General features: G+C 40.7%; 1 protein-coding gene across 5 annotated transcripts; it reads right to left on the bottom strand.

Moving 5' to 3' along the window:
* Positions 1-878: 878 nt before the first annotated feature.
* On the bottom strand, positions 879-27,707 carry KLHL15 (kelch like family member 15). Of its 5 annotated transcripts, XM_005484365.3 has the most exons (5): positions 27,540-27,707; positions 27,188-27,277; positions 25,081-25,177; positions 14,732-15,443; positions 879-6,301 (listed from the first exon to the last, which is right to left on the bottom strand). In XM_005484365.3, the coding sequence occupies exons 4-5, from the start codon at positions 15,434-15,436 to the stop codon at positions 5,192-5,194; spliced, it is 1,815 nt and encodes a 604-aa protein (XP_005484422.2). In that variant the 5' UTR covers positions 15,437-15,443; positions 25,081-25,177; positions 27,188-27,277; positions 27,540-27,707; the 3' UTR covers positions 879-5,191. The 5 variants fall into 5 exon arrangements, with proteins under 5 accessions (XP_005484422.2, XP_074390703.1, XP_074390702.1 ...); XM_074534602.1 differs by lacking the exons at positions 14,732-15,443; positions 25,081-25,177; positions 27,188-27,277; positions 27,540-27,707 and adding exons at positions 23,329-23,439; positions 23,642-24,112; XM_074534601.1 differs by lacking the exons at positions 25,081-25,177; positions 27,188-27,277; positions 27,540-27,707 and adding an exon at positions 23,642-23,778.
* Between the last annotated feature and the right edge of the window lie 117 nt (positions 27,708-27,824).

The following is a 27,824-nucleotide window of genomic DNA, read 5'->3' as shown; positions in this document are numbered from 1 at the left end:
TAACATAAAAACATAATTCACTCTTCCCTTCACCTGCTCCAACACTGACATAAAAGTTAGGTGGGTCCCTCTGAGGTAATAAAAGCCCCCCTAAATATAGCTAACTTTACAGTCCTACAGAGCACTTCATTTCCTAGACTTACAGTAAGATTTTTCTACCAGAGCCATAAATAAAAACTATCTGCACATAGAAATTATTTTCCCCTAGCTACCAACATAATATTAATCCAATAAGTATTTAAAATTGATTTTTGAAAGCTGTTTTTAAAAGATTACATAAATTGAACTTAGAGAAGTGTAAAAAAATTAGTAGAGGGACACACAGGAAAGCTGTGCTCAAAACAAATTCGTTTTTCTGCCACATGCCACATACAACTGTTTTATGAAGTTTATCCACACAAAATGGAAATTTTCAAGTTACTCACCAACTTTCAAAAATAGAATACAAATGCAAAAGTAGTCATTAGCCTTTCTTTTAAGCAGCTTTTAATTGTTTAACAAACATGAAAATCTCCGAATGTTAGCTACAGGACACCAGCAAGCTCTGTTTAAACAGATGCTTTAAGATGTTTTCCAGTTATGTTCTTTCCTACTCTCCTTCGGCAAACCCTGCCATGTGTGACAGATGCTTATTCAAGTAACTTCACCACCTAGATATATATTTTTATTAGCAGGAGAGCAGGAGGGATGTTTTCTTTCATGGCCCCAACCCTATAAACTCTTAAGCACAGGCAGAGTAACACATGTGCTTACATGTTTTCCTTTAAGTACCTTAGAGTTTTCTGTTTCTTTGTATTGGACTACTCACATACGTACAGTCCACATCTGAAGTGTTAAAAGAATCTGGGGCCCAATTCACTATTTATTTTTTTAAGAAAAAGTATATTAAAAAGGGAAAATACCTCTACAAATGCAACTACTTCTAAATAGACTGACAAATGCAGGCTGACACAAACTACCAGTTTATTTTAAAGTTAAACTGTTAGTGTCTCCCCACAATGCTTACTCTCCCTTTGCTAAAGAATGGACATCATGAGTTAAGCAATGGGGTTTTTTACATCAGTTTGAATTTGCACCCGCTGAATTTTATCTGTTTCCTGAGTGTCAAGTGAAGCTTCATCCCTGACACAAGTAGGTACCATATTCTCAGCATGAGGAAATGCAGCACTTGGGATTCTGAGGCAGGAGGGCCTCAAGGATCAATAGCTTCAAAGCCCAGGAACCAGGGAAGTGTTGCAGTCAAACTCTCAGAGCTGGCTGTAACAGGACTGCTATCATCCTGCAGAAGTAGGGCATCCACATTTTTCAAAAGTAAGATAAAAGCAGGTTGCCAGGTAGCTCATATGCTGCCACTTGCTAGCAGTGCTTTCTGAAACAGCAGGATCTCTGTAAAACCAAGGTCTGCTTTCTTCCAGCTGAATTCATGGGGAAAAAATACCCAAAGTTTCTTTTTGCCAGCTGATGCCTGCCCACAATGAAACTACCAACAAACACTTTGCGGCAGTAAGTGAGCTATTTTTTCCTTATGCAGTACTTAAAAAAAAAAAATCTGTCCCCTAGAACCAGACCTAGGAGCATGTGAAATGGGAACTGGCAGTATCCAGTCCCTTTTCAGGAACACTGTGCTTTTTGTCCATTGTCTCGTTTGAAAAGAAAATTTATTCCTGAAGTTGGTCGCTAAATTAAGAAATGAAGCTGATATATTTTTTCTATAAATGTGAAAAAAAACCCCTAGATTGTAACTCATTATGTCCACCTTTCTAAAAAAGGCAAGTACATTTGCTTTTCAAAGCAAGTCATATGTTGCATTTTAAATATGTGGGTGACTTTAGATTTGCTGGTATTCTGTTATGGGATGGGAATAGGAGAACCTTCCCAAATCCAATAGACAAAGATCATACCTTTGCTATTCCTTGACAAATGAGAGGCATTTAAATGCTTTTTAAAACCCATCTTAATCTGACCATAATGCTCCAAATTTGGTAGTAACAGGCAATTCTTATTAGCCATCTTAGGTTTGTTCCTAGTAAGGTACTAAATTATCTGGAGCTAAATACTAAGAGCAAACATTAAAAAAAAAATTCAATTAAAAAAATCCCTCCAAGTAACCAAAGTAACTGTCTCAAAAGTTCCATTATAGTAAAAAGGAGAAGAGAAGCTAATTTTTATATTTCAGGTCTGAAACAATGAAAGCACAGTAGATCTGTAAACTGACAAAACATTCTCCCATATCCCCACCATTCTAATCCCAAGCATCCCTAATGCTGGAAAGTTTACAGTCAGCCTCTCAATGGGGACACAGCTTCAGGGAAGCTGAAAGCAACAGTTCAATTATAATTTCACAGAACAATTACTACTACAATCCTGAACAAGAGCTTTCAGAACTGGGCACCTGAAGATAAACATGAGCTTAAAAGCAGAGCACCAAACCCCATCTGGTTCTTCATTTTTCAAGTGTCAGCACTCACCAATGACTTTAGTGGCAGCTGCTGAGCGCACAGAGCTTCAGAAGGTGCTTAAATGCAGACTCAAAAATGTAACCTGAGACAACCCTATCCTTACCACTACTTTTAATACAGTCTTGGCCATGTCTCTAGGACATCTGACTCCTGAACACCAGACATCCAGAGCCAGGGCTGCTCCCACACTGGCACTGGCCCCACACAAGTGAAGTGCTCTACTCTACGTAACGTGCCCTCGACAGCTGCCTCACACAGGATTAGCTTGCTGCCCCATTAAGAAATGAGCTGGTGACAAAAAAAAAAAAATAATAACAAAACCACCAAAACAAACAAACAAAAAAACCCCAACCCTAACAAACAAAAATCTCTCAACCTGTGTTTTTTTTCTCTTGTGCCCCAATATTCCATGAACTATGTACAGTCAGCACACAGCCAGCACCTAGCAGAGTCAGTTTCTCTCTCCCCACGCAGGGTGATGTACACGTCTCGCAGTGAAACTGAGGTTTTAGTGTAAGCCACATTTTTTATAAGTTAGTCTATCAATAAAGTAAATTAGATTTCTAATTCAGTAAACTGAACTCTTATTAAAAAAGACAAATTTAGCTGCAAACTAGTCTGCATCAGAAGGCTGAATATCAATATTTGGTCCAGTCCCTTCTGTTGTAAATAACTTATCACTACAGCTACGATGGCAAACATTCCCTCCTTCTTTCAAAACATATGAAGATACTCGATTAATAAATCATTTCTAACAATAAACAAACCCTAAAAAATCTGCTGACTTGCCATATAGCTCCAAATACTCACATTTCAACCCAAAACATAATTCCTACAAAGATACAGGAACACAACAGGAGAAGTTTTACACATTGTTTTAACTTCTATTATTTGAAATTTCATTTACACAAGCAGATGTTATTTTTATATAGAAAATTTAGGGTGATTTTGGTCCCTTTGTAAGTGCATTCTTTTGAACTCCCTGAGTACTGTACATTCCTTTTCTACAGTGAATTCTGACTGGAAGATGCTGAATAAAGTGGTTTTGCATTGCTGCATATAAAGTAAAGTCTATTGCTTAAAATGAAAGACAGCAGCATAAGATTTTACAAAATATGCAGCTCATGTTTCAGCATCTGAACTACATGTGAGCCTTCAGCTTCACCAGATCTCTCCTGTGGGTTCTAGAAGTGGCTAATTTACATCCACAAAGATAGTCCAAATGCAGTTACTGTTATTATTTATGTCATGGCAGATAATTCTTATCAATCTACTGTCACTTATACCTGCAAGTTAGCACAATGGAATAGTCAAAGCCCTCTTGGAGCAGCCATCTCTATTCAGGCACTCCAAGGTCAGTAGCCATAGTTGTGGAGGTTTTTATAAAAGAAGCAGAAATTACACTAACAAACCGATCACCTAACTCCACATTTTCCAAACACAGTAGTTCTTAACAGTTAATAATTAAATAATAATAATAAAAAGATTTTATCACTTCAATATGAGTACTCATATTGAAGTGTGAGTATAATAAAGTATTGACAATAAACTGTAGCATATCCAGTATCCAGTTCCAAAAATAATTGTGGGTTACAGCAGTGCTGAGCATTTGCTTATTGACGTTTTCATTTTCAACAAAAAAAGAAAACTGGGCAGCACATTGAAACCAAAAAAAACTCAGGTAAAATGAGTTTACTTTTAAAAAATAATTTATAAAATAACAAATAACCAACAGTTCATTATGTAGCAACAATATAAAGAGTTTAAGGTTACTGGATCAATCAGTATATACTAAAGATTCTTTGATACCAAATGAGGCTTCCAGTTTCACTTAGGAACTTTGAACTATTCAGCTCATGAAAGAATACCCTAAATAGAACAGATATGGCTGAATCTGTGCACTAGTTAAAATATAATATTGTAACTGCACATAAAAAGATGCATTTATATACAGTTTTTACAGTGTATGCACATGTGTGTATACATTTTTTTACTCACCAACAAACAACACAGACAATAGAAGGCAGCATAGAAATAGTGTTTTGAATATAAAAATGCTTTGTTTTCAGTTTAGGAGAAAATGTGTAATTTGCATTTTGGCAGACACTGGTACAGCTACACAAAACCAGGAAAAGGGTCATGCAAAAGGGTCAAAATTATTTTCCAAAGTAAATAAGGAAAAACAAAAACACCTAGTAGATTTGAGAGTACTTTGCAGTTAATAGGAAAAGCATCTAAAAGACAACATAAAATACAGAAATGGTTGGCTTGATACTTTATATCTGGTTGTACCCAAGTACAGGTGATGAACTGTATTTTGATGCTCAATAAAAAATGAAAATAACATCCTTCTTCTCTTCCTTTCACAAATATTTTTGTCAAACTCAACTTATTTCAAAAGCATAGTGGTATAATGGCCATTAAAAAAAACAGAACACATTGTGGACATAAAATGTTACCAAAAAAAAGCAGACTCAAAAATATATTTTTTTCTCATACTTACAATTACATTTATTAAAAAAACAACAACAAAGCTTTCACAAGGTCAGACCAACTATCACCTTTTCTAATAAACTTGGTAAGTACACTGCCTGTACATCCTGTTTCTCTTGAGCATTTGGCCATTTTTCTTATACACAAGGAAATGTCTCTGCAGGAATTCAACTGGTTTGTAATTTTTTTCAACAAATTAGTATAGCTCTTTTGTATTTGACTGGTTTGTTCATTCTGTTTTAGCTGCAACGTCTAACATGCTCCAAAACATACTCAGGGAAGTGCAGGCTGCAGACCTGTAAGCCATCCAGCTTGCATGGCATCCTTGGATATTCATCTTCTTTCCACTTGTTTTCCTCTGGATCAAAAGTGAGAATTGAATCACTGTAATGACCATTGTAACAAAGGCCTCCAAGAACCATTATCTGCTTGTCCAGAACAGCCACACCATGACCACTCCTGCCTATTGGCATAGAAGCCAGTATAGTCCACTGATCGGTGTCAGGGTCATAAACCTCTGTAGATGGACATCCCTGAGATTCAAAGGAAGCTCTCAGGATCACACAGACACCACCAAAGACATAGAGCTTACCATTATAAGAAATCATTTTGTGAAAGCATCTGGCATAATTCATTTTGCATTTGTTCTCCCAACAGTTAGCGACCACTTGAGTTCTCCGTGTTCGCTGCTCTACCGTGCCTTCTTTACTGGGATCAAACACACACACTTGCTTAGAAGTTGAGGAGGATGTAATTCCACCAGTGATATACAACTTGTTACCAAGCACAGTCCCTTCGTGTCCATACTTATTGACTGGGTAGGGATCCACAAACTCCCATTTATCTTCGGTGATGTCATAGCGTTCAGTGGAGTAAAAGGTTTCATCCCTGGTTCTGCCAGCCACTGCATAAACGTACCTGCCAATGACCCCGACAGCGAACTCGGAGCGTGGCACAGACATGTCTGCCATCCGTAACCAAGTGTTCTGCCTTGGGTCGTACCTGAACACTTTGGATGACGCATGGAACTCGCCATCTGGCCCCAGTTCTTCCCCACCTAATAAGAACACGAAGTTATTGACAATGGCAAGGCAGTCTGGTCGTAAAGGTACTTGAGGACCCTCTAGTTCCCACCAGACCCTCGGTTTGTGCAAGAGAAGGATTTTACTGTTTACCATACTGTGTCCTATCATTCCTCTAAACACTGCAGTCTGGGGTTTGGCAGAACGAATTTTGTTCGACTTCATTTCCATCAAAGGCTGTTGGTGAACGCTATGAAAGTAATTCATGGCTTGGTCAACCTCATGTCGCAGCTGCCGGGAGTATCGGTAAAACTCTGATGTTTTTACCTATGAATACATTTAAAAGATATTAAAATTCTGACCAAGAGAAACAATCCAGAAAACCTAAATCACTATATGTCATTAGAAGATCATTTTACTTTGTTTCATTCAGGCAATCTTGAGAGCAATTGCATTTATGCATGAAGGTTTAAACTGATGTATTGTTATCCAAAATCCAGAAGGCAATTTAGTGATTAAGAGCAGTGACTAACATTTTCAGCAGAATAATCACATGCAGAATTTATGCTGGAATTAGGCACAACTGAAATCCCCAAGTCTAAGAATCATTCCTTCTCCTGAAAACAACTTCTGTTCATCTTCTGCTTAATCAATAAAGTACCCAAATTAAAAATTCCATATTTTCCTGGGTTTCAAAGACACTCTACACACCCATTCTGTGGTTACCAAGGTCTACTCTAGTCTGGTTTTTTTCTGCATTCTCACAAACAAAGCCTGAGCTCTCAAATGCTAGGCTCTGCTCACACAGCTATGAATTGCCATGGGGTGGGAAGGGAAGGTACCCAACTGCACCAACCACTCATCATGATGACAACCTTAGGGTTTCCCCTCTGTGAGTCTCCAGGTTAACACAGGCCTTTAAGACAAGAAGGAAACGTCTCCACCTATAATCCTTTGGTTGTGCATTTCTTTGGCAAATTGCAGAGGTAGGTTTGAACTTCCCTTTCCCAGGTGAGAGTTACAACCTAAAAGCCATCTTTGTTCAGTTTTATTGGAATTGCAGGCACAGGGGAAAATAAGAATTCCTTCTGGGACCCTTCCTACTGTCTGAGCCTATTCAAGTGCCTGAGGCTGGTCCTGAGACCATTCCAAAACATATTCCTGTCTTGAACATTTTAATTATCTAGCTCACCGTGGGAATCTCTTCAGAGGCCTCACTCTTCCTGTACAGTCTGGTGTAACACAGCATTCTGAATCACTCTTCTAAAACAAATCAAAACCTGCAAGATGTTGCCAAATCCACAAACCCTCCATCAGATTTGATCCTAAATGCCAGTTTCTTTCACATAAAATTGGATTGCTTTCAAACAGTCTAAAAGCCTTTAGTATCCACCAGCTCCAAATAAGAAGCAATGCTCTGAAAAAAAAAAATCAGAGGCCACTCTGAAATTTCAAGTGATCACAAGGTAACACCAGGAGCTACTGTTTTTAACTATCTTTTACCCCACCTCCTCCTATCCTCTGTCCCAAAGAACAAATGCCTCAGGCGTGGTGCTATGAATTTTGACATATACGGAAAGCAATTTGGAAATTAATGTTCTTTATACCTTGTGAATAAAGCAGCTGCTTGTTCCATAAACACATACCATTAAAATTTTGTTAGCCATCTGGTAATCATATCTTCCTTGTGTAGTAATTAGGGCATTCTGCTGTCAAAGAATGATTGTTTAAAAAAATGTTTTGAACTGCTATTATTGAACACAACTTGCACAGTTTTTGAGACAGTTTGAAACACCCAATTTCAAAAAGAAGGCCAAATATTAACCTACTATTGTAAAGTGATGTATTGCTCAAGAGTTACAGTGACTTAATGTTTTTATTTAAACTTTTTCTTTCCTCCACTTAAATCTTGGCAAGTTTAACTTATCTTTGTGTGAAAAAAAAGGAGGATGGTCACATGCAGATCATATATATTACTCTTGAAGCCATGTCCAGTCTCTTTCTACTGTTTTTACCAGAAGTGATTTTGGAGCAAAAAAGTCTACTCAGGTATGGTACTCACAGAAAAGCCACAGCAAGCCCAACTCTTCTGGGAACAACAGCTCTGTTTTCTTGTTGCAAATAAATAATATATCATACAAAGACAGATTTGCTCATATGATATTTGTTAGAATAAACCATTTACCTTGCCTGACTGAAAAGACTGAACATAAATTACAGAAAATATGCTGGCAGGGAGAACCACAGCACAGGAAAATGGTGACATATAAAGGTTAAAAAAAATGGAAAAGGAAGTTAAAATAACAAAGCACTGTGGCTGGGCTACTTTATCCTTAAAAGGAACTTTCAAATTCTAAACCAGCAGGACTACTTCAGGTATTCCCAAACTGGAGCTATCCTCTTTGGAGTTCAATAAAAATACAAATTCTCTTTTTTTTTTCCACCTATATGCAGTTCAGGTTTTCTTGGACAATTATGGAAGATAACAGGATCAACATGCTGACAATGTGAAGCATATCAGTAAAACCTGGCAGAAATGGAAATTTTTTTCTTTCTCCCTCAGCATTTACAACTCTGTTATTAGATCTAGAAACTGGAATGCCAGCCAGAAACTGGAATTAAAATAAGCCTACAACCTCATCAGTGTACTCCTCCACATAGCCTAAATCTCACCCCATGAGAGCACGCCAAAGGAAACAAGGAGTAGCTCTAATTCCAGAGAGGGACCCTCAAGACCAGAGAATCAATCTCTTAGTTTACTATTGCTTATCCTGACAAAGGCACTCATGTCAAAGCCAAGCCTCAAGCTCTTACCTGAAATGACAAAGACATGATGGAGCAAATGCAACTCCAGTTATTAACACCCTCTGTGACTGCAGCTCACGGGGAAGCTTCGACAAGCACAGCTTGGAAGAGCTGAACATGAAAATACACAAGCACTAGCAATTCTTACAATATGCAGAAAAAAAAATCCCACAAAACAAGAGTGATCAACTGCCTCACTTCTGGTAAGAAAAGCTAACTGGAGCATTCCTAGACTTGGCTGTCAAGGAAAAATATCCCTGTTTTTAGCCATTCACCTTCAACCATCCACCTTTCACCAACATAACCTCTGCCACACAAGGGCAGTACCTCTCCTGAGGCTCAGATGATGAATGTTAGGATATGCCTATAGGAAAGTACAGACTGCTCACACTTGCTTAATGCAAATGAAAACAAAGCAAATGTAGGTCATTTGACCCATTTTCAGTCATATATTCTAGAATGTTCTAGAAACATTTGAAATGTTCTAGAAATATTTGAAAGCCCTGTTCAGTCCCTAGTAAGAAAAACCCTCTGCCTACACTTTCAAGTAATTTTACAGTAATTTTCATTACTTGTGTATATTATCAAAAAAGAGAAGCATTAAAATTTAGGGGGTTTGGTATTTAAAACAACTGTAAGTTGTGAATGTCAGCAGATGAATGCCCATGACCTTGTGCAGGAACTTCCATCTGACACCCAAAACATGCAGAAGGAAAGCCCTCAGCTTTCCAAAGCAGGCTCTGCCACTACCTGTAAGGAGCAACAAGGACCTGATCAGCAAATATCAAAGTCCTTATCAGCAGACTCATTTTCCTGTTAGGTTCAAATGGAGAAGCTCTGGAAGGAATGTGTCCATAATAACACTCAAACAGAACACCCAGATTTCAGCAGAACAGGTGGAAATGTACAGCAACTCTCAGGAACCCTGAAGTAAAACAAATGTGCATTCCTAAAGAGTACATCATCAACTCTGAATTGATAAAAATATATAAATGCTTCAAAGCATTTTCAAAGTTTTTCTTTAAAGTGTTCTGTTATCTTGCTGAAAGGTCTCAGAGGCATTTTAAGTCGGACTTGCTTATCAACCCTAATCATACCTGTTAAAAAAGGAATTTAATCCAAATCTAAAGCTTTGCTCATGTGATTTTCTTTACATTCTTTACATTCCTTCCAATTCTTTCTTTAATTTTCTGAAGAAAACCCTCTTAAAGAGGTTATGCTGGGACAAAACCTAATGTATGAGTTTCCACAAGATCTCCAGAGATGGAGAACGGGAACTATCTCAGTGTATGAACTACCAATGGTTCACAGTTTTTCTGCTACACAGACTGAGAACAGCATAAACAAAATCAAATGTGTTATCCCATAATAAAAGATGTAAAAATAATTAGAAACATCCATCCCTCTACTTGCCCCCTGGGGCATCCCTCCAATGCATCTGAGCTTTAATGCATTTCCCCTCTTCATTTTAAACCAGTGAAACATTCCATAAAAAGTGCTGGCTTTCCAAGTTAATGCAGTGATTAATCATTGCCTGTTTTTCTGATGTACTGAATGCATGCTTTTCTAGTTGCAGCAGCTATGGAAGTCTCAGAATCTTCCATTTATATTATATGAAGAAGTAAAACAAAAAATTAAGCCATTACTTTCTAATTTGAAATGTTATCTCCACAAAAGATCAGCTGTGTCCCACATTATGTTCATCAGCTTTCCCCCTCCCCAAAACCAATTATGCTAATTAATAAGCTGCAGGAAGAGCAATGAAATGCCAGGTAAGTGTTCTGTAACACATCTGACTTCAGTATACAGACTTTAAAAAAAAAATTCCTCATACAAATATTTACAGCTACTGCCCTAATTTGCATTCTTGTTACTTAGGTTTATAAGAAAAAGCTTTAAAAATCAGAAAACAGGCTTCTTTTGAAGTGCCCAAACTAAACAGCTATTATTTGTGCACCTGGTAACTAAATTTTAGTATGTTATTATATGGGGTGGCTATTAACTTGCTTCCTTCTGTAAAACTGGTAAAAAAACCACAAAGACAAACAAAAACATAAGCACAGAAAAATCCCAATGGCTCGTAATTTCACTTTATTATCTCTAGTCATTAAACAGAGAATTGTTTTAAAGATTCCAACTTATTGTGCTTAGGTTTTCTAAGCCTGCCAATTCTGAATGTGCGATGCAGCTCAAACTCAGCTACCAGCAGTACAGAAGCAATGCTCCACCTTCCCAATGAACAATGATGGCTTCTGTATCACACTTCTAATAACCAAATTCTTGCTCAAAACAAAACCCTCAACTTACTTTACTAGAGATTAACCTGAATCAAAACTAAAGATCTATCAACTCCACTAACAAGAATCCTTATTATTTTCACATCTGTTCATCTCTGGCCATATTCTAAGCTGGTATGAGAACTGCTCAGTACCAGTGAAGGGCTTTGAAGGGCTATTCTGCAAGAACAGAAATCACTTCAGTGTTTTCAGCCTAACCATAGAAAGGCACAGCCTCTGTGCACCAAGGACAATGCCCTTAAATTGATTACTCAGCTGTTCCTTTTTAGCAGCTGGAAAGAGAAATTGTCAAAATCAAGCTGGAGTCTAACTCAATCTAACCTCTCAAATGAGAATGGAGTCAAAAATCTATATGCCACAATTAAGAAGCTCTGCATGCAATAAATGCTGCTAGCAAATCTATTCACATCAACAGTAATCTTAACACCCAAAAATAGAGCCCAGCACCTATTTACAATAAAAGGGGCCCCTAACTTCATCCACACTTCTCATTCTACACTTCAGCAAACAAAGTTGTGTAAGTAGATACATATGTATTACTAGAAATGCAGGTAAATGGGAAAAAAAAATAAACGCATTTATGAAAGGTAAAGTCACAGTAACATAAAACTACAATGACATCTTCTAAAAAATTATTATTTTCTAGGAACAGGACAGCAAATATTCAAAGATAATGTGCTATTTATCCTACCTCTACAACAGAATCTGATAAACCTAGTGATTAGCAAATATTTGATTCAAGCTAGCAATTAATAAGCATGAGCTAGTCATAATAAACCTTACAGACTGGACATCTCCGGGCTTTAAGGATAGAGATTTTGAAACAACATTTCAATCTGAGTAGTACACAGAACCTAAATGGAGCTTAAACAGTATATTTCAGGGAAATCATGACATGGTTGCCTCCAGCAACATGGAGATTAACTCAGTGATCCAGGTGAAAGGCACTCCAACTCCTATCTCCAAACTTCCTCAAGACTTACAGAGCCATGGATAGGTTTAGTAAAAACAGGAAAGCACATGGATAATATCACATGGATAATATCACATGGATAGTGAAACTTGTGCTTTTCCCCAAATACTTTGCCTTAACTTTCTAACTATTCCCTAAATCCTCATCTGATTTATATTTCCATTTTTTCCCATACATCTGCATGTACCTTAAGGGCTGAGGAACAAAAGGAGTACCTACTCATAGCTCAGAAGCCATTCTTCCAGGACATTCTGTAGTGAGCAAACATGCTGTACCTCGACTTGTGCACTCTAAATGCACTTCAGCCTCCAGGTATTAATCCGAACTCACTGATTTAATTTTTAAATTGTACATCTCTCCAAAAAAATGATGTAGGAACAGAATGGCTTAAGAGGAGAAAGTATCCTTACAAGGACTTGCAAAGTTAAGTTATATAAGTTTTATTTCTATCCTACAGTGACAGGCATCTGAGAAATAGGTATTAGAAAGGTTACACAAAAGTATACAACAAGTCAGCCAATGTACAGCAAATACCAAGTTTGGTGAACTGGAAGAGTCAACCTCAGACTGTATTTGGCACATTCATGCATTTACTAGGATTCTGTTTGTGGATCTCCAAAAAAGGGAGTTTTACCATTATTTCCCCATTCCACACAGAGAAGAAAGAGACTCTCCCTGAGTTACTGCCAGAATAGTGAACAGACATGCTCTTTTATTAAAAAAATAAAGTGTTCTATATTCTGATGTTGGCTCCAACTGCAGTTGTCCTTTGTCACTTGTCCTGCTGGATAACTCAATACTCTCCAGCCAGGGTAGAACACAAATGCATTGCTAGCTGCAGTAACAAATGGCATAATTAGCTCTGCTTCCCTCTGCTGAGCTGTCTCACTCCATAATCTGCACTGGCTTTTCTCTGCTCCCACACACAATTAACAGAGAGGGTATCAGCAGATAAAGCTTTTACATGTAGGAACATAACCTGGCATGCTCAAACCAAGTGCTCTCCTGAAGTTGCACCTACTGGGCCACTGTCAAGATAAAACATGAGGAGCACTGTATGCAGGATTTATGCCAATGATCCCAAAACCAACTCCAGAAGTTATACCCAAATATAATGCTGAACATACACTTTCACATGCACTTACAGAAATTGAACTGAAGACAGCTTGATGCTCGAACTTGCATCCCCAAAATTCATAATGCTGAAGCAGACTCACATAAATCCTGCCTTATCAGATCAACCTCAAAAAATATGTTGTGAATTCTGTAGTTTTATTACTGAAGAGCTTAAATGATGTAATAATATGATAGAAGTGCTATTTAAAACAAGACACTACACAGTATCCTGCAGAGTTCAGCTCCTACTAGTTAAAAATATTTTAACCCAATATAAACATTACATCAGTGTACTAAAATATGTTTAGGTATTTATTTTATTTATGTCTATAATCCAATTAGCATCATAAATGTATTTTATGTATTATTACTTCCTATACTCAGTTCACACACAGAGAAAAAAATCCAAAATATAAAAATTAACTAGTTTGAAGTAATTAATAGCTCTTACAATCTGAAATACAAATAAGAATTACTTCTTAGATGATCCAGTGGCCCTTAAAACCATTAAACTTGCTTAGATGATCCAGTGGCTCTTAAAACCAATACAACTGTGCCTATGTATTCACTAGATACTAAAATAAAACTACATGGAAGATTAATTTGTAAGAAGCACAACAAAAACATGGGTTCTGAATTCCTATTAATTTGCTGAGAGGTAAAAAATACAGAAGTTGAAGTTGTATCTTATAACACAAAATTAACATTGTTAAAACAGCACAGACCAAATAATTCCTAACCTGAACACTGTTACTGGCCTGTATGAGACCTGCTTACAAAGTATTGTAATCTCTGTACTGTTAATACATATTCAGAGATTCTGAAGAACTAGAAAACAAATTTTTTTTGTCTGTTCTTCAATAGTAGAAAAGGCAAGTTCTCATTTAACTCTTACTACAGCCAATGGAAATTAACTATAAATCACCTGTTACAAAGAGTCCTCTGATATTTAAAGTAAATCATTACATTTGACCCCATCAATAATTTTTGATTGTATTATGTCTTGTGTACAACCTAGTGTATGAGTAACTTTGCAGGATCAGGGCTTACTTCTAACTGCTGTGTAATAGCACAAGCACTGAAGATACAACAAGAAAACTGCTGATTTAAGAGCAGATGCTACTTTTCATTTGTAAATAACTCTCCCCTGTACTTAAGCCACATCAGATCTGCAGTCACTATTTTTGATTGTATTGGTAACAACCATCATAACACACTACATATTATGTGCAGGTCTAGAGCCTCTGGAAAGCAAGAAACAACTTGTGGAAAACAGTTAAGAACATTTAAAAACCAAACTAGATACAAGTGACCTTATTTCAAAAGGTCTTTTCCATATGAAGTCACATATAAACATGAACTGCAAACATACCTGTTCTCCAGCCACTGCAGTATTATTGTCTAATAACCAAAGACAACACTTCTACATGTTTGCCTTCTCTGCTTTTCTTTATTAGAAAAATAAATGCTATCATTTTGTTCCTTTGCATAGCTTCTTACCTATTTAATGGCATGCTGCCCTAGCTAAATGGAGAATCCTGCCTACTGCTTTTCAAATGCACCAACCTTCTCAAAAACACTGGATGGTGTCATCAAACAAAACCTGATGTTCTGAATGATGGTGTCCGTATGTCTCCAGCGTCTTCTATCATGGCGCAGCCAGGCCTGCACAGCTTCATACAGCTCTATCTCTGGAAACCTGCTCAGGTGGTCATTGTCCAAGTAAGACATGAGCTTCTCAAAGCTCAGGTATGAAAGAAAGTCAGGTCTGGACATGAGTGGCACAAAATTCTCTAGCAGAAAGGAATCCAGTTTTTCCCTGACTCCTTCGATGTTTACACCAAAATCATCCAGAAGTCTCATAATTTCTGCACAGTTTTCTAAGCAGATTTTAGCTAAGAGAAAAGAGCAGCAAAACTTTACCACCTCTATAAGCTGGACATACATGGCAGCCTGAAGGATTTCATGAACAGTGTTCATACTCAGTTCAATAGTTCCATAGTACATGAATTGGAGGACATGACTGAAGCCTGTAGCTGTCAGACCTTTCAAATGGATTTTGTCCTGATCTCGTTCTCGCATGTCTGCTGTGAACATAATCCTGAAGTAATCACTCTGGGTGGCAAGCAGTGCTTTATGGGCCTGAAATTGGTGGTCTTCAATGACAAGTGTGACATCAAGAAGCAATCCCTCCTCATACAGTGCTCTGAATCCTGCAGAGACACTGGTGTCATGGATGGAGGAGCTAAACCCTTCCACGTCCCCTGCCATGAATCACCTGGGGGGAAGAAAGAAAATAAATAAAAATAAAAATAAATCATAATTTCTAGTAACATATTACAAGCTCTTCCTGACCAGATAAATCCTAACTGAGATAGCTTTGAAGGACTTAAAAGTCTTCACCATTCTTTCTGTTCTGTCTCCAGCTGAAAAATCAACTTAGGAAATAACTTAAAACACAAACTTTAAATATTCCTCCCCAAACCAAATATTCTCATTTTAAAGACAGGGTAATGAACAAAAATAACTATGCAATACTGCCAAAATGATTCCTTACTCCAAGTTAATTCATGGTCATATAATGAACTAAAAGGTTGTCATGGTTTTTTTCCTCTCCCCCAGTCAATCTTTCTAAAGAATTTATCTCAGGGGAGCAATAAAACACCCACTCTTGGATATCAAAGGTCTCAAAAAAAGGAAGCCAAACTTCCTTAACTTCAGAAATAAGCTTCAGTAGATCTGTACATGGTATGATCTTAAAAAAATTCCAACATTTATTATGCTTTAAGATCTATGTCAACTTACTCCAAAGTTATTTGTAGGAAAAGGAACATTTTCAGAGATACTATTTGAGATTGTGTGCTTCACTTCTCCTGTAACAACACAGTCCCATCATGTTCCCCCCCATTTCTTACTATAGTGACTAATATTAAGTTATGAGATCTATGAAGTGCAAAATACTAAGGCAACAAGAAGCACTGACAAGAAAAGGTCACAAAAAATGATATTCTGTATAGTGGGCTTAGTGAAGCTTGATTGCTCATTAAGCATTTGCAGATATAATGTTACTTATATGCAAGCTAAAATTAAACTACAAATAAACCAAAAAAATTCTAAAAGTAGCAGGATCCTACCCTGCTAAAGTCTATTACATAATCAAAATAAAAACCTGTTCAAAATTCAGAAACTTCTCAAAATGTTGCTCAGCTTCTTTGGGTTTAGGCAGGGTGAAGTTGCCCAACACAGCTGAGCCAATTAACAATTCACCAAAGGACCACAGCAGCTGCACATTGCACATTCTCTGTCACATTGCAGGAGCTGAGCTCCTGCTGCCTACTTTGAGCCATTTCTGGGGTTCATTGGTCTACTCCAGAAAGTCATTCAACTCATAAACATTGCTAAAAATTAAACTAAGAGCAGGGAGGGACAGGTGGAAAAAGACACAGGACACAAACATGACCACCTCACTCCCCAGCACACACAAACCCTCAAAACTAGGAACCTTTCTGCTTCCCAGTGAGCTGACTTCTGACCTGACACTGTGGGCTTTGGCACAAGAACCAACCTGATGCAGAGGGCAGGACACATACTTGTGCAGGAAGAGAGAGAAACAACTTCCCTACTTGGCATTCATTTAATTACAATTGGTTCAGCTACTTTTGTTCCACTTCATTCCACCTTAAATTACACTTCAACTTTCCCTCAGATATTTGTTGCATTTAACTCTGAATTTTCTATAACAAATGAAGCTAATGTTTTGGTACTGGTAACCCACACGAAAATCTAAATAATACCACACATTAGAAAAACCTGCAGATTCTCCAACTTCACACAAGTCTATGGAGCCAGAAGTGACTGCAGGCTGGCCTGTGTTTCACAGCCCCAGAGAGCAGTTTCCACTCACCCTCACTTCCTCAAGCACCACGTTCTGGCTGCTGCCATTGTAACAGGAATGCATTTTATCAGACTCATCAATGGTTAATCATCTCCTCTCCTTCACTCCTCAGCACACATCCTGGAAAACCAAACTAGAGATATCCTTTGTCTGTGCAAAACTAATCTGGTGAATGGGTGTTTGTAGCCACACCTTGTGGAATTAGCAGCACTCCCACACTGCTGAAGGCTGATGATGGGTTCTGTGCACGATAAAGCCAACGCTGGGAGTGTTCTTTACAATTAAGGCATTCTCACAGAACTCAAATTCCTGGAAGTAAGAGCAGGAGCAAAGAACAAAGATGACAACCCAATCACTTTCTCACCAGTATCCAAGACAGCACCTTCCCTTCACTGGCACTGGAGACAAAGAGAAACATGCCAACTGCCCTGCACCCTCACACTGCGAGTCTCTCATTCCTCAACATCAAATGCCTACCAGAAAGAAAAATTACCATCAGATATTTTTCTTTGTTGTTGCCAACTTTTACACAAAAGCAAATGAGGAAAGAACCACTTCATGATTTTTTACCACCACAAAAGAAGCACCCAACTGAAGAGGAGGCATAAAGCCTGACTTTGTTACAGGATTTTGCTTTCTAACTGGATTTCTGATATCAAATAAAAAGTAAGAACCAGTATCAGCTTACGTCCTTCTTTCATTGGAGTACTTGTAACTCCTCTTTGCCCATCCCCAGCTCTCTGATGTTAAATAATAGCTGAGCTCATCCTTCCTGTTCAGAGATTTAATGATCACTTGCCTTTAAATGGGCCACTTATTTTCATAAAACATACAGTGACCTAAACCAACTCTCACTGCTGTCTGAAATGAGCCAAGAGCTTCAGTGGTCACAAGGACTCTCAGACAGTACAACTGTGGAAGTTACAGAGCTTCAGGAGACCAGCCAAGACTTGGCTCAGCATCAGTTCCATGATCAGGGTTAAAAATGGGAAAGGACAGCTGGAATTTGCAAATGTGAGAATGAGAACAAAATGACACAACAGTGTATCAGGGGGAGAAAAGTAAAAAATGAAGCAATATTCATTTTTTTCTGTCGAAGCAATTGTATATTCATCTGGAAATGATGGGATCTCCCATCCCACAGGTAATCCTACTGAAGGGATTTCTTCAAAAGAGTATGTGCACATCTGTGTACCTGAACAGCACTGAAAACCCACAGCAACAAGCTCCAAACACAGGAAGATCTTTGCCCTTACTTTGACAAAGGTAATTACATTATGGGTACTCCTCAAAAAAAAGGAGACAAATTAATTTGTAAACAGGATGGCCCTAACAGAAAGGCCACTTTCACCACCCTCAAAGAAGCAAGAGGAAAAAAGTTGGAAGTGAAGTTAAGCAGAGAGACATGGTAGATGCACCTCCAGTGTTGCCTTTAAGGAGCAAAACAAGGAAATAATACTCAACAGAATCAAAGTAAAACTCCAATTCCAAAACAAACAAAGAAAACAAAAAACCCCCAACCAAGCCAGCACCAGAGTCCTGGGCAACTGGCTCTAGGTGGCCCTGCAGGTGGCACAGGTGACCTCCAGAGGTCCCTCAGGACCTGAACTAGTCTGTGAATCTCTGATCCTGTTGCTTTTGCACAGACACTGCAACGATGTGGGGATTTTCCTGCCACCTTCTTTTTAATTCTGATTGAATAAAAATAAGACAAACATACATACACAAAAAAAAATCATGTATATGTTATTATCCTTTGAATTTTAAATCTAACAAGGCAGCAATCACTGAAATACTGAGAAATAAACTCCACCTGTATTTAGGGAACACCCTTTAGGGCTGCAATTTTTACATCTCACTACAACTGGCTATTCCATTAAAAACATTTTAAACACTGAGTCAGCCACAAATCTCCATAACAGTAACAAAGGGGTCAACACTTGGAAACTATTATTTCTGAATGTTTTAAAAATGTGGGTGTTTAAATCACTTAATCCTTCTTTCCACATTCCTGCTGATATTACTTTTAGTAAATCTACAGATTTCAACATTAACATATTTTTCTTCCTAAACAGCAGTGAGCATTTAATGGATTACTTAGGTAGACACAAAAGCAGTAAAAGACTTCTCCTTACAGCATCTAAAGAAGCTTCAGAATTCTAGGAGTGAAAAGCAAAAGGACTACTTGTCTCCCTGCATTAAATAAAAGGAGTAAATATCCTTTCCTTGGCATAAAGCCATACACATTATCAGCAGATAAATTCTTCTTTAAATCAAAAAAATGCATTGCCAGTGCAAATACACAAAGGGGTTAAAACAGTACAAAAACTGGGAAAGTAGATAATTAAATGCATATTATGCTTAATTGGTAAAAATCTTCATTTCTAAAGCTCACATCCTCCATCAAAAGCAAATAGCAATGTGGTAGTTCAAACACTTAAAAAAGCAATACAAAATACTCTCAAACCAAGTAATTTTTCTAAAGCATAGCTATGCCATTCCTCCCACACACACACTTGCAATCTTTGATGTAATTCTGAGCACTATTCAAATGCTGCACTTATTTCCCAGAGGACAATACATAACAATTTTTTTTTTCATATTTTCAATAAAAATGGAAAATTCAGTTAGATTTTCTTCATGCATGCAAATCACAGCTGCACACTTAATCCAATGGAAGACATGGAGCCTGCAGTGGTCTATAGGAAAACTGGAACAAAAAAATTCCAATGTATAAACAATGAAGGGGAGGTGGGGGGCAATGTACATTGACATTTGTTATTGTTCTGCACATATTAGAGCTGATCAGGATAATGCAGCACAGGAAGTAAGACTCTGCTGAAAAGCCAAAGGAGAAATACATTTAACCTTATTAGCTATTCCTTACATTTTTTCCTCTTTAAGCACATAATACATTAGATTCTGCAGTGCTCTAACTGCAAAACCACTTACTTGGAACACTGATTCCTCATCTTTATTCTGCAGCTGTAATAAAAGTCTGACAGGCCTCCTCTAGACTGCTTTTTCTTGCTAAACAAGGAGAACCTTCTTTCCTCAGGGTGTCTGAGGCTCTTAGTCACAAGCAGAAGAAACAGACTCTAAATGCACTGGCTATTGAGAAGCAAGCTATACAATATCTGCTTTTGACTCATGCCCTCCTGGATGTAAAACCTCTCCAAAAGCAGTACTACCTGAAAAAGAGCCCTTTGAATATGCATTTTTATGTGAAATGTAAGCTTATATGCATTTTCTAGAGACAGAAATTTATTGTCCTTTACCAAGTCTAGCACACCAGCCCAAAGGAAAATTTCAGCTTTCCTTTACTGCTGTTCCTTAATAACTCATTTGGGATGCTGAGACAGAACAAGCAAGATTTGTTTTGTTTACTAATTATGGAGTACATGTTCATTTTACCTATCCCAGAGAAGATATTCTAAGAAAGCATCTTTGTGGACAAGCTGAACCACAAATTTTCACATACTAAAACACTATTATCTATGAGTTGCACCATAAAGATATTTCACCAGACACACAGAACCATGCTTTGGTTACACAAAGTACTAAAATAGAGCTTAAAATGCAATAATCTCTTCCATCCACCAAATGCAAACATTTAATGTAAATTTTAAAGCCATTATGCATGCTTTATTTGGTGGAATGCACAGCAAAGGCTGCCTAGAGCAGAATTCTTTGACCCTATTCTTGTTAACATGCTTTTCTGCAGGAAGAGGACATTTCTCCATAGTCAAATGTTATACACACATATGAAAATACAACACAACAAGTATTTGAACACAGTAGCAAACATTCACAACTGCAGTGTACTGTGTTGAGTAGGAATGCAACTATAACATACACAGTATAAATAATTCATCCCCCAAATTAAACCTTTGTTTACATGGTTTAAAACTAAAATCATTAAATTTTGTCCACCATTCTTCATCACAATCCCCCACTAACAGCAACAAAAGGAGTGATGTCATGTGGGATAGATCAATAACCAGTGGCTATCAAAGTTTTCCATTGCTACAACAATTGGAAATGTAGGGAACAAAGCAAAACATCCAGTTTCCAGGTGTTTTATCTGAAATCCTTTGTCATTAGTACACTAAATTTGGGAAACAATTTCTCTTCCACACATTGGTATGCTCATGTTTAACACTTCATCCAATCCATCTTGAGAATTGCAAAAGCAGTGGGTTACTTGAGAATGGAGAAGTCAGGAGCTCACCAACCCCTGCCAGGCAGAGGAACCAGAGTGCCAGAACCAGCTGGATGCAGAACCTGCATTTCTTAGGGCCAGAGCTGGCCAGGACAGCTCCCCTGACCCTCTCTGCCTGTGCTCTGTCTGGGAGCAATCTGAGCCAGCACACAGCAACAGCGGCACTCGGTGTCACTGCGGTCACCTCCCACTGCTGTTACATCCAAAGCTGCTAAAACTCAGCCTGGATTGTGCCTGGGCTCAGCATGGTTATTCCTCACCCTGTGTGCCAGAACCTGCAACTGCACTTCACAGACACTAAGGCAGCTTGAACCATCTGTCTGAAGGGTCACTGCATCACAACACCTGCACAGAAAAGCCTGCTCCCAAACACAGAGCAAGCTCAGCTCAATGCTCTTCCAACTGCACTGATACCAGAACAGGCGCCCTGGATAAAATACTTGATATATCCACCAAAATGAGAATTATCTTTAACTGGAGATACTTGCATTACTAATACCTAAAAGTTAAATAATTAGTAGTGTTGAAAACTACAGATTTGCCATTGCTCTCAAAGTGGACAGGGTTGCTCCATCCTGAATTATATCAGTCCTTCTTATATATATATATATATATATATTTGTGTCTTATAGAATGATGAATCTTTTCAAATGTAACAAAAAGGTATGAATAAAGCCTGATTCTCTCACTGTGAAGATTTTTATGAAGAAAATTATAGTGTATTTTATACAGGAAAGTAGCAAGCCAGGTATCTGTTAATAACAAAAAAATCCTATCTTTTCTGACTTATAATTTTTTAGTATAATAAGATGGAAAACAGCATGAAGTAATATTCAAACTACATTAGTAAAAAATATTTCAAATCTAAATTAGGATTGCTAAACTACCCCCTCCATTTGTCTTTTTACCTGTGTCTTATTGCTAACTTAGTAAGTACTCTGAGCATCTTCTGAGAAATGACATTAATTGGCCCTTTGTTCAAGACACACAAGGTTTTAACCTCACTGGCAAACGTCAAACTCACTTGTCAGAAACACAGAAATCTCAAACATATTTCATTTCTACACATATCCCCCAAACTGGCAGCTAGATGAATGAAAAAGGTCTGATGCCTCCAGTGTGAGCTCAATGGTTATCTGCTGTGCTCTGCTTGCTGAAAGGTAAATCAACACATGTGCAGATCCAAAGCAGCCACAGGGTATAATTATGGAAAGTGAAAGGAGATGAGTGCCAGTGGGAAAGTTTACAGGACATGTGGTAGAAATTAAACAGGTTTTCTAGGTGATGGAAGGGAAAACACAGGAAGTATGTTGGTGCATGGTGGTAGGCTCAGGGGGTGTGAACGTGATCTGGGGCGATGGTGGTGCAAGAGCTGGGTTATTCTACAGGTAAGTTTATATAACAAGTCCACAGGAAGCCAGACTTCAGTAGTTCTGTCCTTTTATCCAGTAATAGCTTTATGATGCTCCTATTCCTCTTCTAAAGGAGAAGAAAAAACCCAAAGCCCAAACAATAAAAAGGCAAGAACTTTAAATTTTTAAGTGACGTTCCAGCATTCACCAAACGGATCCAAGCTCCAGTACCAACCCTGCCTAGCTCTACTCGTACAGATCACGGGTACTTTTTTCACGATCGGCTACGACCGAGGGGGGGAGGAGGGGGGGCCAGGTAAAATGGCCATTTTCGGGGCAGGAACTCGGATGACCTACTTCGTTCAGCCCGTGTGCTGGCACGCTGAGCCCCGCTCCGCTGGGAGCAGAGCTCGCAGGCCGAGCTCCCCCCAAGCGGGGCTGCCAGGCCCGGGGTCCGCGACGAGCGGCCGCAGGAACCCGAGGGGCCCGGCGGGGCTGCGGCCGCCCCGGAGCCGCCAGGCATTCACTGCGCCCGCCCGATCCCCGCCGCAGCCCGCCCGCTCCCCGCCTGCCGGCCCCCGGGCCGCCGGCCCCAGCCCGGGGAGCAGGGTCCCTGAGGGCCAGGAGGGCGCCCGGGCCGCCCTGCATGGGGCGGGCGACGGCGGCGGGAGGGCCCGGGGGATCCTTCACCCACCTCTCGGCAGCGGCGGCGCTGAGGACGCGGCTCCTCCCGCTGGAGCGGCGGAGAGGGGCCCTGGCTCCGTGTACCATACAGCCGGGGGCGGCGGAGGGAGGCGCCGGGGGGCTGCGGAGAGGGGCAATGGCTGAGGCGAAGCCGGGAGGAGGAGGAGAAGGAGGCGGAGGAAGAACGGGGGATCCTGGGCTCCCTCCTCCCCGCCGTCCGCGCTCGGGGGAGAGGCGGGAGCCGCCCCCGCCGCGGCGCCCGGGCACCGGAGCTCCCGGCCCGGCCTCGCCCCGGGGTCCCCGCCGCCCTCACGCTTGTTTACCTTCCGCGCTGCCCCGCGCGGCCGCGGGCGCCATGTTCCCCCGGCAGCACCGCGCCGGCCGTCACTTCCGCCGCACCTGAGCCGCGCGGGCGGGCCCGGGCCGAGCAGCGGCACCGGCACCCGGCACAGGCATCCCGGCACCGGCACCGCCCCGCGCGGGCTCAGCCAGAGGCCGGAGCCCGGGCACGCCCCGAGGAGCACGGCTGGAGACAGCGACACCGAGAAGCATCGTCTGCGTCCGGCCCGCGAGGACGCGCATCCACACGGGTCCGCTTGCAGAGGGTCCGAGTTGCGCTGCTCTCTCCCACCCTCTGCCTCCGAGCTGCGGCCAGTTCCTCCGAGGCTACGGCAGCTCCCGGTTTGCCACGGCAGCTGCCCCGGTGTAGCGCTCCATCCCGCCCCGGGCCACAGCAATCCCCGCTCGGTGCCGGCTGAGCTCCTCCCCGGCCACCGGGCAGCCCAGGTGCTGCGGGCTGATCCCAGCTGACGCCGGCCCGCGTGGGAACCGGGGCACCCGAGCCGCCTCTGAGCAGCGGACAAACTGCACACAGAGAGCACTGCCCTGAATGGGGTGAGCAGGGCTCTGCCTTAGCACATACATCACCCCTTAGCTTTCGCTATTTTGTCTTTGCCTGGCAAGCTCAGATTTTATTGAAAGAGATGAACTAACCTACGTGGACCTTTGGTTTGCCACTACCACCCGCAAACCATTTGCTACCCTTCCATGTCACTCACTGCTTTAATAGTAGGCCACAGGCTGCCTCCTCTCCCCATTTACTGCTGTTCGCATCTCTTTCACAGCCTATTTTCAGTCTCTCATTACCAGCCCCTTCCCATTCTTGATTTATAAAACAAGTGTACCTTCTCTATACCTGCCACCCCCAAGCTGAATGTCTTTCCCACCTTTCAGGGCTTCACACAATGAACCAGCTGTTCGAGGGGGTGTCTCACAACGACTTCCCAATGCTATTCCCACTCTGCTCACCTGCCCACCTACTGCTCCCTCTGCTACAATCAGCTTCCCATTCTCTCCTTCATCCCAATGGCCAGGCCTTTGCCACTCCTTACTATTCCATCTCCTTCACTCATGCAGTAAATCTGCCCCATCTCCCCAGCCACTGTTTTAAACCTGTTACTTGTGCACTTATGGTGAAAATGCCAGCCTTTATGGACTGACCCTGCCAAGGCACCAGGTGTTCCTGCCACCTATGCCTCAAAGGAGAGGCATTCCCTCCCTTTTCCATAAGGGACATCTGCTGCAGCAAGCATGTCCCCACCCATATCAAAGGCTTCAACAAAGAAAAATGAGTAGAAACCAAGTTTATCAGATACAGAAATGACACAAGCAAAACTTCATGCATCCTTCTGCACCCCTCAGGCTTTTGACCTTCACAGGTTAGCCAGGGTGGAAAAAGCTAAGCAAGACTTTCATGTTTTACCTGACTGTCATTTTGCTGTCTGCAGTTTGTGTCAAGCTGAGGTGTGAGATGATCTTCAGGTCTCTCCTACACACTGTCACAGAAGAGGACCTCAAACCTAGCCACAAAGCAAAACCACTACAGCTTTGACATTTAAAACAGCTCAACATTTCAAAGCACAACAAACCCCTCCAGTCCCCTTCCCCTTCACATAGAACAATTTGCTTCTATCAAAAAATCAAAATCTGTTAATAGTGTCTCAGTTCTAGTCTCCTAAAGAAAATAAAATAATCACATTTAGGCCTCTGACAATGACCACTGGTATCAAGATTACCTTACTGAATATTAATTTAAATCGAGATTTGGGTTGACCCCTCTGATTCAGACATCTCTACAAAGTCAGTGGCTAAACTGTTACCACTGGCTTAAATGAGACTATTGCAATGAATAAAACTGTGAGTATAGTTTTTTGAGCTATATTAATACACTAGTTACAATTTAATTCTAATATTTTAAACTTTATTTAATTCATACATATTCGTGTTCAATACACATATATTGACATATGACATGATGTCAATTCCTAGAAATGTTCTTACCTATTTTACTTGGGGTTGTTCAGCGTGGACAAGAGAAGGCTCTGAGGAAACCTTATAGAAGCTTTTGGTGCTTAAAGGGAGCCCAAAAGAATGCTAGAAAATGGACTTTTCACAAGGAATAAGGAGAATGGCTTTAAACTGAAAGAGGGCAGGTTTAGATTAGTGCTAGGAAGAAATTCTTTCCTGTGAGGGTGATGAAGCACTGGCACAGGTTTCCAGAGAAGCTGTGGATGCCCCATCCCTGGAAGTGTTCAAGGCCAGGCTGGAAGGGGCTCTGAGCAACCTGGGATAGTGAAAGGTGCTTCTGCCCATGGCAGGAAGATTTGAACTCAATGGTCTTTGATGTCCCTTAGAACCTAAACCTATAATCCTACAATAATTAGACATTTGCAGACTTTAGACTTTTCTGGGTTTTCTTTATACTACAAACATTTCCAGCTAAGTGAATCAAAACAGCAAGAGTACTTCAGAATATGTAAAATATACAAACTCATTATTAAAATAGAAGCAACAGTTTGTGGGTTTTTTTCATATTTCTGACAGGGTGTTTGGCAAGGATTAAGTCCTTTCTAAAAAGGCTGCTTCAAATGTGACAAAAACTATTTCCATAATTTTACACACACTGCACTGCATTTATTGCATAATTTAAACAGCTAAGTAACTACAGAGTCCAGTATTTTCAGTTCATTTTCATAAAAGAGGGATTATACATGTGTGAACATGGAGGCAACTACAACCAAGTATTGCATCATGTTCCCACTGCACCTCGTGCATCTCAGTTGTTTTTCCCAGCAGTGAGATATTTAATACAAAATTGAAAACAACATGTGGCCTGATAAAAGACTGGATATGAACATTTATTTTCCAAATCAATGTATGACATGATAGGGTTGCAAGACAAAATACATTTTGTCATTGGCAACACCTTCATAGATATTGGAAGGTTTCTTACAATGTGTTCCTGTTAATTTCCTCAGACCAAGAACAGTGGCAGTGTGTTTGCTCTAGGTATATCCAGCAAAACTCACTCCTAGCTTTTGATCAGGAAAGCATGGAAATAGTAGCACTGGTGAAAGTGGGAGGTTCACAAACATTTTTAAACCAGGCACACCAGTTTCACACGGATTTCCATCATCACATTGCAGTCACGTGGTTGTCTGCCCCAAACCTGCTTTTCTGACCTGCAAACCAGGCTAAGTCTGAGAACAAACGTGTTTTCCAACAGACAAAGCCACTGCTGTTGGCACAACACGCAGGAATTTGAGATAACTGGTTACCTGCATTGAAACCTGCATCCCTGACTATGGAGTAAATACTATCAGCAACATTTCTGTGCTTGTAAGAGGCTCCCGTGAAGAGGTCCGCTTGATTTCCCACAGGGAAGGGTTGGGAATTTGGCCTTTACTCCCTGGTGAACCTCTAAACTGGCTCTCATCACTCATCCCATGGATTAGGGATTTTATTCAATTTATAAAGCATTTCTGTCATATCCAAGTCTGGAAACAGCAAGTGTTTGGTGGGATTTTTACCTGTTTCATACAAAACATTCAGGTTGTTCTTATGTTGGGGCAGCTCTCACATCCACATGCTTTCCCTGACAATAATATTTGTCGCCCAGTCTACAGAGACAATAACAAGAAAAAAGGCTGAAATTAGAAAGATCTCCTCATGCCGCTGGCCAGCAGAGGTTATAACACAGGTATAACAGATACTATAACACAGGTTATACCACAGGTTATACCACGTTACTGTTCAAGCAGACACCGCGGTCGATGCGCTCCTTTCGGTACATACACGGGCACCGTGCTTCAGTCCTCCCCCCGGATGCCTTTCTGCACCGCACCCCCGGGACACCCCAAATAAACCCGCACAGCCACAAACCCAGAGCCCGGCCCCCTGAGCCTCCTGCGGTCGGTATGCCTTTCACCGGGCCCGTCCCCTTCCCGCAGCCGGTGTTCCGCGGCCTGTGCCGGCTCCTGGCGGGGTGTTCGGGCCGTCCGTCCCGGTGGGCTCCGGCTGGGCCGAGCTGCGCGCTCCCGCAGGCGCGCCGTGCCCGCGCTCCCGTTGCCACCGGCCGCGCTCCCGCCCCGTGCACGCGCGCACCGCGCGGCCCCGCCACAGGTCCCGGTTGCATCACCCGGCTTGAGGGCGCCCGGGGGTCCTTTA

The sequence above is a fragment of the Zonotrichia albicollis genome, chromosome 2 (assembly GCF_047830755.1).
Source record: "Zonotrichia albicollis isolate bZonAlb1 chromosome 2, bZonAlb1.hap1, whole genome shotgun sequence".
Lineage (NCBI taxonomy): Eukaryota > Metazoa > Chordata > Aves > Passeriformes > Passerellidae > Zonotrichia > Zonotrichia albicollis.
Note: the sequence above shows the minus strand (reverse complement) of the source record. Positions and strands in the feature narration are given on the sequence as shown.

Excerpts from the sequence above, each read along its gene's own strand:
- KLHL15 (XM_005484365.3), bottom strand. The coding sequence starts at position 15,436 with ATGGCAGGGGACGTGGAAGGGTTTAGCTCCTCCATCCATGACACCAGT. Across the intron at positions 6,302-14,731 it reads CATCCAGTGTTTTTGAGAAG|GTAAAAACATCAGAGTTTTA; the intron begins GTTGGTGCATTT and ends ATGTATTCATAG.